Consider the following 13,995-nt stretch of genomic DNA (forward strand, 5'->3'; position numbering starts at 1 on the left):
GGAAAAGTTGTTGAAACGGTCAAGCAGTTGATGGATGGATGGATGGATAGATAGATAGATAGATAGATAGATAGATAGATAGATAGATAGATAGATAGATAGATAAGCAAAATCAGTCACTACATTAGCAATATACGCGTACAAAAAAAAGAGAAAAAGTAAGGAAAAAGTGCAAAAACTACGCAAAAGCTCGAGCTACTGGAAATGCTGCCACTTCAGGCGCCGGAAGACTCGGATCTTGAATTTTAAGGCAGCAGATTTTTGGACATAGTAACTGAAATATTCTCGTTTACTTTCCTGCAGAGTCTTTCAGATAACAGACCCAGGCGTTTACCCAACGGTCAGACAACTGTCCAGGGCACTGATTTGAATATAATAGTGTTTCTAACAGAATTGTGCCCTTCATGAATTACCGTAATGACTGTAGAACCACGTCCCTAATCTCCCCTTAACTATTCCAAGGCACTAAATTCTCCCTGCAGTGAGTGAAGCTGCAGGTCATTGTAACTGAATATACAGTAAAAGGGAGAAGTCCGCTATCAGAGTGCGTGTGCTTGAACAGAGAGCATGGCGTGGTCTGTGACATCTGATGTCTGCTCTGTTGGGTGGGATCGTCAGTAACCGGGTCTTTTGTGCTGTCAGCGTCTGTATATGCATGCCCTACATCCTTAATGACACCACAGACACATTAAAACTGTTTGTCGGTGCAGTTTCTGCGCCAGTAGCTGTAGAAGGACAGTTAATGGAACCAGTCATTTCCTCTCTTACTGCTGGGGCCGGTTCACCCGGAGTGCCAGGCTAAAAGCAGATTACATGACATGCATTACATGCACGGAGATGGGGTGGTGGTGGTGGTGGTGGTGGTGGGGGGGGGGGGGGCAGTACTGCTCTTTTCCGTGTCTCAGTCTTGAGAACATTAAGGAAAGGGCTTGGCGCATGGAGGAGAGAAGAGCATGCACAGAAAAGCCTGAGATTTGCACAGTATCATGAAAAGGAGGGAACTAATGTGGATGTCTTCTTCGTTTAATGGCTGCTTCTCTAGGATCCACTTCTTTCTCCTGCTTCATCTCGTCGTCGTTAATGGTGAGTGAGTTTTCAACAATGGGTTCCACGCCAACCAGAACCTGCACGCGCTGCCTAAATGTCCCAAGCAATGTCGCTTATGTTTATTGTTTTTATTGTGAAAAGTAGAAAGAAACATCAGAGACATCCATGCGGAGTCATAAGGGAGATCAATGTAGTAAAATACTGCACAGTAATGAAATCTGATCCGTTTACAGTTCAGTGGATTTTCTGTAAGGCTGGTGACCAGGAAAGCAATCAGAGCGGTTATTGATAATGATATTAATGGCTTATGGCTTATTGTTAAAATAAGGCTGGTAGTGCTTATAAAGTACTTTTTCAGTCTCCTTTCACTACATGATTTCACCATGTGGCATATTTTTGTCTGACTCCAATGTAGAAGTCAGATTTTATACCCATGAAATACTTTTTTACCTTCCTCTCTGAACTTTTTTCCATACACTACATCATCAAATTATGTGTAGGATTCAATATTTATACATTTATACGCACCAGATTTTAAATTCTAAAAGTATATATATATTGATAAATAGATGTGTGTATTACAGTGTATTATTATACCTATTATATAGGTATAATAATATATATCACTTGCACAAAGGAACTGCAGTAACAGTAAACAACTACCAGTAAACAAGTAAAGCAAATAATGTACCAGCATCGGACGCTGACAGCCAACAGCTTGAAACATTAATGCATACGGCCATTGTGTTTTCTATGCCAGAATTATGGCTGTGTTTGTGTCCTATAGCAGCGAGTAAGCTTGTTTTTGCTTGTTTTATATGTGCAGTTTAACTATTTCATTAGTAAAATTAACTCTTTGCTTTTGCAAGACGTTAAACGCCCTTAAGACAATGGTGTAGATGCAAAACCCCTTTGACTATGAAACATCAGCCATAACAAAGTGTAATGTCTTCTGTCGGCCACTAACATAGACCACATAGGTTTGGCTGAGGCAGGCCCAGCTCACATAACCTTCTGTGAAGTTGAGAATACAGATGTTTAGGACTGAAAACAGATGTGAACTTTGCTGTACTGTATGTCTGTATGTTGAATGTCACTGAGCCTCTTAACACCCTGCTCACTCGTCCACGCCCCAGCTGAGGATCTCCAGATGTTGTTGACTGAGGCTATAGATGCTGGTCGTGAGGGTGTCATGACTGAGGACTGTAGAGGGTGGCTGAGACGAGGCGGGATGTTTTTTTTCCCCCATGTCTTTGAAGTGTTGTGAGCAGAGAAGAAAGCTGGATGGCCTGTGGTGAACGTGGGGATTTCCACACTTGTTTCTTCCTTGTGCTTTGGACATGAGACTATGAATCATGTTGCTTTCATGACTGACACCAGGCTTGTCTCTTGTTTTATTATCGAGTCATATGTGAAAACTGTAATACACGCGTCTTTTCTTTACTTCCGTCTGTGCAGAACAATCGACAAGCTTTTTTTCACAGTCCAGTTTTTATACAAATATTAATTATTAAATATTAGCACAGTACATGTTTACTCCCTGACGGAGAAGCGGCTTAGAACATGGATGGATGGATGGATGTTTACACAATGATAAAAGATCACTTTTCCATTTGACGGGATTCACTGACGTGTTGTGATGTAGCTTATAGTTTGGATGGTTTAGGTTCGTTTGTGCAGGTAGAACAGTGCTGGCAGAACACTTTTTAGTGTTGATTTTATTGTTTTTTGCAGTTAGTTACACATATTTCTCAATACTGAGTTGAGTTTTTAAAACTCGTCAAATATTTAGCTAGAGCAGTTTGTGTAGGTAAGCTAAACTTTAGATGTTTTTCATTACTTTGACACAAAATAACCTGAAAAAAAAACAAATTCTTTTCACACTAAAACTCAAACAGCAGTAAAACTCTACATCTATAGCAGATTTTACACATTAATACACTCTTTAAGTTTTTAATTTAGCAAAATGCCATCCTCTCCAGACAAGACACGGGCATATTCTGCTATTTTTAGAGCACATTGTCTGTATTTGCAGATTTTACATATTGCACTATAAGTAAAACTTATTTGAAAGTAATATAAATCATAAAACAAAAAAAAATGCACAGTAACTTTTGCACGGACCAAGTTTTTTATTATTTTTTTTTATTTTGAAATTTAATGTGTTAAAAACAGACATGTGCATTAAATGTGTAGAAGTGTGTTCTCTGTAAAGGATGTTTATCACTTACCCTTAACAAAACATGTAACTTGACCAGGGGCACCCAAACTTTCCCATATGACTTTAGCATTACATTTGATGTCTAAAAATAGATATAAAAATATCATTTTATACTGTATTGCATTTCAGTTGTTTTCCATTACATTTTCATCTGTAGATAATGGGACAGAAGCAGTGGAGAGAGAAAAAAGAATATTTAGGAGACAAGAGCGAGAGCTGTAGTCTGAAATGAGGCTAGATATGTGAAATAAGCAAAGTTGAAGGTAGTTAACAAATGTCTAAATAAGGTTGCTTATACAGTAACATACAGGAAAAATTACAACGGAAGTGAGATGACTAAGCTTGAGCTTAAATGGAAAAACCCACCACTGTATTACTTCAGTTATTATGTTTTTGTTATCGCAAGACATGTACTTCAGTGCATTTCTGTTTACTTCTGTGGTTTGTTAGACCTTATATTGATAGTGTTGGCCTCTGGGTGACCCAGCAAAAAGACGTTTGACTATGGCAAAAGTGTCAATATATTACGCATGCAGAAAGGGGCTCATGGGAGGCATGCGCCCTTGTTAAAAGGGACGTTTGAACTTCTTAATGTTGTTATTCATTAGTTAAAGGGTGTGTGTATGTATGTATGTTGTTTGCTGTGTCGGGCTGCTGTTTTTTTTGTGTGTGTGGGGTTATGGTCACAGTGGAGTGGGGCAAGAGGTGGCCTCCTTCACTGTTTTCGGTGTAGGGTATGCCTTTTTTGTTTGGTTGTTTATTAAAGAGCATTTTCTCATAGCAGAAATATGGCTTCACTCTTCAGCACAGCATCACAAGATGTTCTACTCCTTGAACTTGAATTACTGCAGTAGTGAAATATTTTTAGTAAAAAGATATAAACTAGATAAAGATATAAACTTTAGTAAAGTTTACCTGTTTTCCTAATTTTAATATATATATATATATATATATATATATATATATATATATATCGTTGCTGTCAGAAGAAAACCTTGTATCTCCATTTTTGGCATTTTTCAGTTTTTGACATAATTTGAAAGTATCTGTTACTCTTTACATTGTTTGTAAATTTTATGATGAAAGGCCTAAAAGAAATTATCCAAAATGACATGGGAAAAATTCTGGTTCCATTGACTTACATTGAAAGTAAAGTTTTTTATATATATATTCACAATTAGACTATTATCATATTCTCAGTAAATGAGCACTAAGACAGGTGACCAATAAAAGGAAAAATCTGAAGAAATGCATGGAGAAACATAGCATGGAAAAATGGGGCAATCATGGGCTGGAGGTTAGGGAACTGGCCCTTGCCGGTTCAATCCCCAGCGCCAACAGTACAGGGCTGAGGTGTCCCTGAGCAAGACACCTAACCCCAACTGCTCCCCCGGCGCCATGGATAGGGCTGCCCACCACTCCGGGCAAGTGTGCTCACTGCCCCCTAGTGTGTGTGTGTGTGTGTGTGTGCTCACTAATGTGTATGTGGTGTTTCACTTCACGGATGGGTTAAATGCAGAAGTGAAATTTCCCCGTTGTGGGACTAATAAGGGTCTCTTAAACTTAAGAAGTGCAGATGCTTGTGTACTATATAAAATTGAAACAATTAAGAGCCTAGCATTCTCTGTGGCATGTATGAAAATCCCGAGCAGGCCAAATTGACCTTTATTTTACATAAATAAGAGGAAAAAGTGGAAAAGATCTAGTCATTTACACTGGTCGGAAGGAAGGATATGTCAGTCTCTTGATGTACTTCGTCATCTAAACCATGTGGATTGCTAACAGAAGAAAAAAGCACATAAAAGAGGATGACTGCTGTGACACAGCTGATTTTGGTAACAAATGATTGAACTAATAGTATGCTAGTAAGGATAAGGAGTTGCCTTGTAAATTTAAAATTTGTTTAAAATCAAGGGTGAGAGACTTCACTTTCACAGCATAGCAAAAATAGACATTGCAAAGCATTCATTTATGCTGTGAAATCAAGCTTCTACATAGATGACCGTCTACACCTATTAATATTGAGTTTTTAATCATGTTTAAAATTCATCCTAATGATTTTTTCTGCTATTTACCATTAATGGTATGTTGCTGATTTTGAGATTTTGATTACACATGCAATTTCACAATTTTAGGAACTCTTAAAATGAAAAGCAGAAACCTATAGCTATAATTTTTTTAATAGAAACAACTTGAACTGTTAAGATTTGGATATTTTCATAGTTTTGGTTAGATCTTTTTGGAAGGGTGTTTACACACACATTGCTTATTTCGCATGTCTCTGAATGATTGTGTGTTTTCCAGATGTGAGAGCATCTGTAAAGGATGAAGTGGAGACAGTAGAAGTTACAGAGGGAACAACTGTAACTCTGAGGACTCATCTGACTGGAATAAAGAGTGATGATATGATACGGTGGACATTTGGAACTACAGACACTCGTATAGCACAGCTAGTTAACAGTGGCACTTTGACTGATTATGAGGAGAGATTCGGAGACCGACTGCAGCTGGACACACAGACTGGATCTCTGACCATCAGCAACATTAGAAGCACTGATTCTGGAGTTTATAAAGTACAGATTATCAGTAAAGAGATCTCAAGCAAACATTTCAGTGTCACTGTTTATGGTAAGTTCCTAATTTTCTTTCTCAAATTGTTAAAAGTGCTGTTTAAGCCAGATTTGTCCAAATGAAACTAAAGATTTTTATAATCAGTGCAGTGGTCTTGACAACCAAGTGTAACAAATGTAATCATTCTGTCATTCTCAAGCAAGTTGGTCCCTTTAGGTTGAAACAAAATGCTGCTGATGAAGCCTTAAGGATGGAGATATACTCTGTCCTGCAAACACAATGTCTAATCACTTATATTTAAAAGTCTTCAAATGTCTTGTTTGAAAGAGGCATAAAGAGTCGCTCTTCTTTGTTTTCCAGCTACAGTGCCTGTGCCTTCGATTACACCGAGATCTTCAGAAAGCCGAACAGACTTGAAGTCATCAAGTCGAAGATGTTCTGTGGTGTGTTCTGTGAGGAATGCATATAAGGTGACTCTCTCCTGGCACAACGGGAGTGATTTACACTCTATCAGTGATTCTGGTAACAGCACCCTCTCTCTACCTCTGGATTTTGAACATGGTGATAATAACACCTACAGCTGTGTGGCAGCCAATCCTGTCAGCAACCAGACGGTATACCTCAATACAACCTGTACACAGTTCTATTCTTCCAAAGGTACAACACATCACAAGCATTAATGTCTTTTATCTGCACATTTGCTCATTCATTTTGATAAGATACTACTTCCTATATAAACTTCCGAATACTGTAGCAGCCTCTAGACATGAAATGTATCATTTACCTCTCTGTTTGATCGTCAGTTTAATAAAATATGCTGTATTGGAAAAAACTTTTTTTTTTAGGTTGAACAGACAAACTGTATATATAAACTGATTCTGTGTAAAGAATTTTAATATTTATAAAGCAAAATATGAAAAAATGATGCACTGAAATAATTCTGACCAAAATACAATGCGGGTGGCAAAAAGCTGGTGCTGGCTTGAAGCAAAAGATATATGATCTTTCAGAAAAGATATATGACCTTATTTTTCCACTGCTTAGGGCTCCGGTCAGTTTCCATTCAGCATCTGTACCATCAATTCCAGCTTAGTCTTACTAGCCTAATCTTCGTTTATAGGTGTTCTTTAGTACATTTTATACTAAGCAATTTTGTACATATGCTGTAGTACATTTCAAAACCAATGTTTTGTCATGTTTATCAGTTAGCTTGCATTAATCTACCTGTTGGTGAGTGATATTTTTGCAGTTTGGAATACTTTTGGTGTATTCTTTTCATATTTGGCATGTTATTATTACCAGAGTCATTTGTAAACAATACATTATGGAGAATACATTTTGCCAGTATACAGTGTACCTCTGCCCTGCATATTTCAGCATTCTCCCTGCTCTACCATACCTGATCCAAATAATTAATAAGGTCTGCCTAAGTTGAAGGGAGTGGAACAAGATTAGGGGTACTGCATGAAATTCCTAGTTCCTAAAATGAATTCCTAGTTCTAGGTCTCTTTCAAATTTTTATTCACCCTCTAGAATGGCATCAGATATCAGGGTCCTACCCAGAATTAAAAAAAAATAATAATAAAGTGCTAAAGTTAATTAAAGGTAATAAAACTGAACCATTGTTATAATCCTCTCTGCTTGAAAAGTTACTGCCTTTTTGCTTTCGCTGTCATTGAATCATGTGCTTGCACAGGGTCAGTACGACCAACTGGTCAAAACAAGCTCAAAATAAAGTGCGTGCTGTGCCCTGATTGGTGTTCTTGCTTTGCGCTTCATTCGTGTTGACAGGTTATGTTTTTATGCAAATATAAACCAAAAGGAACGACAGATGTCTCAAAATGTAGTGGAGTAAAAAGTAAGATATTTGACTTTGAATTGCAATGGAGTGAAAGTAAAAAGTCGCAAAAAAAATGGAAATACTTCAGTAAAGTACAAATAAACAAAAAAACTACTTAAGTACAGTAACAAATTACATTTACTTAGTTATAGTCCACCATTGCAATGAATTAATATAGATAACTACCGGTTTAATAAATAAAACATGTTTGTATGCTATAAATATATGTTGTAGCCCTTTGCCAGACCATGTGTAGCATATAGCACCATATAACTGGTCTCGCTTTACTTCAGTGACTTTTTGTGAATTTAGTACAGAGTTTTGTGAATACACCGACAAAGTTTATGTTCTTTTCCTGAATATTTTGTGTTTGTTGTGGAGTATTTAAGAAACACCCCAGTGAAGACTAATTGATTTTGTCTTTGTCTATTACAGGAGGTTATCGATTTGTTTTGTGGCTGATACCTGTGCTGATATTACTGCTGCTGGTATTAGTTGCTACGTACCTGCTATGCAGAAAGAAAAAAGTCCCTAAAAACAGACAAGAAGGCATGTATCTTCAAACTTCCACAATCTCTATTTTCAAAGTGATATTCTCTTTAAAGTATGTCTTCCTTGGTGTTCAGGAAATAACACTAAAATAACAAAACCTTCCAACACTATATTTTCAGTCAGCTTTATGAAAAGCAAGCTTTGATATTCAACAAAACGGTTTGTTTTTACACAGCTGTTATTCACTGTCAAACAGTTCAGAGTCCCGAAGAAGAAGTATATTATGCTGAAACAATGTTTAATGCAAAAACAGTGCAAAATATGGTAAGATACTGTATGTTGCAATGTGCACTGCATCTGTGTGTCTGCCTCACTGCAATAATGTTTCCGTTTCAGGAACATTATTAGCTTGCTTATAGCTTGCTTTTGTAATAACTGTTGCCTGTCAGAGTTTACAGATTGCTCATGTAAGTGTGCACTGTATAAGCTTTGAGCAATTTGTGTTAGTTGTTTGATGTCGTGTTGAACAAAGACTTTAAAGGCTTTAAAAGCTTTAAAGGAGTCAAATCCTAAATTTTTCTCGCTATTTTTTACTGCAGTGCCTTTATATGACATGTGCAGTGCTTGAATGTTCCTCTTCAGTGTGCAGCCCATGTGTTTGCATTCTTTTTGTTATTCTTGGTTATTCTACCCTTTTACATTTATGGCATTTAGGACCGTAGCACCTCTCCCTAAGGTGATCAGATTTCTGAAATCTAAACCAGAGACGTTTCCAGTTTAGCAGTCAATGCATCACTAAGACGTCCAATGTCTTAATTTCTATGAAACAAAAAAGGGGACACAGGTCTAGTTTAATGGTGAAGACCGACTGATATAAAAGCGATGAGGCAGAGGTATGTTTATAACAAAAGATTCATAGTAAATATTTTGGCAGTAAAAAGAGACCCATGGCTACAACTCAAAAGGATGACCCTTAACACACCCTGGACAGCTCCGGTTCTGGAGAGACAGAGACTCAGCAGTATTGACACTTTAACATTTAGTAGGAGCGATGATAAGAGCTTACAAAGGAAGAAAGCATCCACAATGTTTTAGTGATGAAAAACATATATACCGCAGTCGGGGGGAAAAACAAAGTAACATTTTTTTAGTAGTTAGTACGATAAAGTAGTAACTTTACAGAAAAATTACAGAAAAAAGTAACTTTACAGAAAAAGGGTCTATAGAAAAAAAAAGTTACTGTAGAAAATTTCTATTCCAGGTAACTAGACTGGTTTTATTGGTTGAGATAATATAAAGAGTAACTGGTATTTTCAAATTATGCCCTAAAAAGGTGAAAAGGTTTAATTCAAGGTTTTGTCGTGACGGTTTTTTAAGTTTTTAGACACTGTTTTTAGACAGTATGTGTATAAGCAAAAATAATATTTGACTTAGTAGTGAGCTGGAACTAACACTTGTTTGCTGTTCCCTCCATCCTGCTAAACAGGTTGTGCCTCCACGTTGTCAAACGTGTGCATGTAGAATGTCATAGAATTTTATAATTTTATAATTCACTCCACCTTGGTGCTAGTTACTTTAAGACAGCCCTCAGTGAGGTAAACCCTGAATGTTAACATGCAGACTAAGACTAAGTGGATAGACAGGAAGGGTGCAGAAAGACAAGGAGATTCAGTTTCTGCTGTTATGAGTGAATGGCTAGAATTCCAGAATTCTGCTTGTCTAATGAGTAAAACGTGTGGCCACCTAGTGCAACAGAGTAAAGTTCAAGTTGAGATCTAAACCACTGAACAACAGTGTACTTCATATAGCATAGCATGCACCACAAATCTGCCTCACGGTTGAAATTTGACCTTGTTTCTGCATGGGTATGCCAACATTTTGGACAAATTTATTTAAATATAATTTCATGCGAAGTACAGTTTCACCCTGAAGAGTTTTGATTGTGAGTAACTGTGTACTCTAATATTTTTTTTCTTAATGCTTTTTACAGAAACCTGAGGGGCCAGAAGACACAGTTTACTCGGCTATCATGTCATTATGATTGTAAATGCATGTGTCAGCTATATTTTCATCAATCTTTGATTACATTGCAGCTGCATTTGTGTATGCTGTGGTTTTACGTTCTTCTTTTAGGTTTAATCTTCATCATTACATTGAATTTTATTTGCGAAGCATCTTTCAGGCACAGCAACAAATAGTGGGATTCAGAGGAAAGAGAGTTGGGAGAAGTCTGTGATAGGAACAGGAATATAGCTGAACACATGCCTTAGCAAGTCCAGGCTTGCGCCAAAAAACGAAAGAAAACTGTCACATACCGATATAAACCCTTTCATTTTCCAAATCAAACAGTAATCCAGTACAGAATCTTAGGCTCTTTCTAGATTGCAGGATATCAAGACATTTTCTGATATCATTTTAAAATTGCCCAGATACCTGGGTTAAAACATCAGCACAGTCCAAAAAGGAAATGAGCAAAAATTTGTGGACATGTTCATAAGTTTGCTCATCCAGTGTTTTATTTTCTAAAATCAAGGGTATTAGTAGGAAGTTTGTCCCTCTTTGCTGCAGTAACAGCCTCTGCTCTTCTGGGAAGGCTTCACTAAATGCTGGAACATTGCTGTGAGGATTTGATTACATTCAGACACAAGAGCATTAGTGAGGTCAGGTACTTTTGTTGGATGTTCAGTTCTGGATCACTCCCAACTCATCCCAGAGATATTGGATGGAGCTCCATCACTCAAGAAAACATCTCCACCGCTCCACAGCTCAGTGATGGGGAGCTTAATACCCCTCTAGCTAATACTTGGCATTAGGCAAGGTGACCTTAGGCTTATGTGTGGCTGCCCCTGAGAGTCCCATTCTATTATCAAAGCTTTCCTATAGAGATGACACAAGCTGTGAGTGTCCAGTTGAATGCCTGTTAGCAGTGGGTGTACCTTAACGTGTGTAAATTCTCAAGAAGGGCTGCGTTTTAGATGGTGTTTTGTTTTGTACATTTTCTTCCGCAGAACAACTTGCTTGCCTTGCACAACCAGAAACGTGTTCAGACATGCTGTTCTGTAACAGTAGGAAGCATCTGGGTCTTGATAAGACAGAACTGGATTTTATGATTTCTGTATTGTTTGTACAGTAGTTGATCATTTTTCTTTAAAGGTATCAGGTACACAGTATATTTAAGAACCAAGAAGCTGGGGAGAACTCAATTCCAGTCACTTTTTGCTGGACCACCAAGCAGACCGCCTAGAAGAGACATTTTCACACACTGACTGATTGACTGAGCAGTTTTATTAAAACGCTCATGTGTGTGGAGTATAGATAGACACATTTCAATGTGAAGTTAATGTACTTAATCGTTCTGGTATCTTCAAACTTCCTAATGTCATTTATCCCTGGTGTCACTTTGACTCCCACAATTGCAACCTCCAGGAAATATCAAAGTTCTGGTGGGAATTATGTTTTCCCCTCTTGCTGTGTCAGCTATCAGCAGTCCTCGCACCACTACAGGTGTGGTTTACGTTTAGGGCCCAAAGCAGAGGAAAGGATGTTTGAAGATAATATTGTGTTGTAGTGGCATCAATATCATCAGAAACAACCAAAACAAAGACAATAGGAGTTGATGATACAGTTTACAGTGTCATTTTTGTTGAATTATCTTTCAGTTACAGGTGATGTAAATGTGGTTTCGTGCAGTGTTTACCAGTGTTTAGGAATATTAAATTTGCAGTTTCATTTATTTGTGATTTCACTTTGTCATTGAAAACCATCACGCCTTATCATTACTATTCTTTTAATACTTTTTATATTCATTGTATTATTTATGTATTATGATAAAAATATTTTTGCATTTGTTTGTCTCTGTATATAATTTTACTTCATGGTTTAGATGGTGTCTGTGTACAACAGCGACTCCTTGTGTTGGCATAAGGGAACTGACTAACAATGACATCATTTTCTTGATTTTTTTGTACTTGTATGTAATTTATTTCTGTTTACATATTGTATGAATATGAGCGCAGTTACGATGGAGGAATTACTGGATTTTAAACCGCTTCTTTTAAGTAAGAAAGTGGGTATCAGTTTGTGAGGAACTGTTTAATTCATGTGGGTTCCTTTTGTGTTCAGTGCTCTGATTCATGTTTATACTGAGAACTTGACAATAAATGTATGTGTCTTGCTGTGTTTATGGAGCAGACCTGTTTACTTCTTTAAGAAACCAAAAACAGTTTTTCTATGGCTTTGCTTTAAACGGCCTAAATCTAAAGGTATTGTAGTAACAGACATAAAAAGGAAGGAAAGGCCCCCAGATCAGAGTCATAAAGTCCAGCAGGTGGCAGCAGACTGGCCTTTTAGACATGGAACTTTTTTCATTCATAAACAAAATTGTCACTGGATTTAAACATAAAACGTTTGTGTGAATATCAGTTCTGCGTTTTGCATTATTATTATAAGGGATGAATTTGAGCTAAGATGAGCACAAGTTGTTCAAATTCCAACAACGCTGGTTTCAAAATCTTTGCAGCAGCCCTGTGAAAACTTCATGTAGCTTCTTGTTGGCAGATCTCTGTAACGGCGAGTTTGGTTGAGTAGTTGCTGACAGGGTTATAGAGGTCCTGATCTTCATCATTCAAGAGAAACGAGCTTCAAACTCATCTCAACTTCAGGTTAAGTTTACATTTTCTAATATACTGTGCTCAAAGGTTTAATGAATAACACTTTTCTGAGCATCCTTTAGTGAATTTAACACGTTTGGTATCACATTTGGGCTGTATTTCCAGTCTACAGGTGTAATGACTCATTACTAATCTTTTGGATGCAATCCCATTGTCACCCATGTGCTATTTCGATGGTCAGAAATGATAGCAACTGCAACATTGTGGGTGAAGTGGTGTAACAGGGGTGTGACATTACAAATCTGCTGATGCAAGGAAAATGTTTATACCCCTTTTGATCGAAAGGGGGCACAATGGGATTTTCCTGACTTCAAACACAGTATAAAGACATGCAATTGCTTACAGCTTGTGGACCAATTCTGTGGACCTATGCTATTTCTATAACCCCCTATTAAATATAACTTCACCCACATTACTAATGAAGTGCACACACACACACAGACACATTTTCTAAGCTGCTTCTCCCTCAGGCTCGCGCAGGGGTGGGTGGGTGCCATACACATACACAATTAATGAAGTGCAACTCATTTCATTATTGTTCCTTAACAAATAAGGAAAAACAACTGACTGTGGTTACTAAACGTGACCCAGAAGGCTGGTATATCATTAAAAACAAGAATATTAGTTTGTTCTTACAATGAACAAACCCAGAATTTTGCCAGACTGTTGGAAGACTGTTCAGGATGCTAATTAAATTGTTAGGTGGTTGTGATATAATTTAATTTAAAATAATTCAAAATTTTTACTCTGTCCATTAATTAATGTACTAAAGTGGTGGCCAGATCTTTCAGGGGACAGTTATGCCTGTTGCTATTTGGCATGAACACAGGTTTTTCTTTAAGCTACATACTGTACAGTATTTGTAAATATCTTCTCGTTAACATCATTTTGGCTCTACAGCGACTGAACAATCAACTGTTGTGGTGAACAGTTAGTTTCCCCTCACAAGTACCTTTGAACATGAAGAAAGACCAGCTTAGTAAAGTCTTCACTCTCAAAATAATTTGATTCGGTCTTCGTAATATAACATGTTACTTAAGGTGCAGCAAATCTACAAAATGTATTGTGCAGCTAGTCATGTTCTACGGATGTAATGGTAAAACAGATGTAGGCATAGCCTAGTATTCCTTACTACAGTTACAATGCACATACTA

The 13,995-nt window shown here is 37.3% G+C and overlaps 1 protein-coding gene across 1 annotated transcript in view; it reads left to right on the forward strand.

Moving 5' to 3' along the window:
* The first annotated feature begins 900 nt into the window (after nucleotides 1-900).
* LOC108414017 overlaps nucleotides 901-13,995 on the forward strand; it is a 39,841-nt gene continuing 26,746 nt past the window's right edge. Inside the window, exons 1-6 of the mRNA XM_037532805.1 lie at nucleotides 901-1,083; nucleotides 5,573-5,896; nucleotides 6,200-6,496; nucleotides 8,115-8,228; nucleotides 8,407-8,578; nucleotides 11,649-11,675. Coding sequence (XP_037388702.1) covers nucleotides 987-1,083; nucleotides 5,573-5,896; nucleotides 6,200-6,496; nucleotides 8,115-8,228; nucleotides 8,407-8,578; nucleotides 11,649-11,675 — 1,031 coding nt within the window. The 5' untranslated portion in view covers nucleotides 901-986. The remainder of the gene's footprint in view (nucleotides 1,084-5,572; nucleotides 5,897-6,199; nucleotides 6,497-8,114; nucleotides 8,229-8,406; nucleotides 8,579-11,648; nucleotides 11,676-13,995) is intronic.

Source organism: Pygocentrus nattereri, chromosome 22, assembly GCF_015220715.1.
Source record: "Pygocentrus nattereri isolate fPygNat1 chromosome 22, fPygNat1.pri, whole genome shotgun sequence".
In the NCBI taxonomy this organism is placed as follows: domain Eukaryota; kingdom Metazoa; phylum Chordata; class Actinopteri; order Characiformes; family Serrasalmidae; genus Pygocentrus; species Pygocentrus nattereri.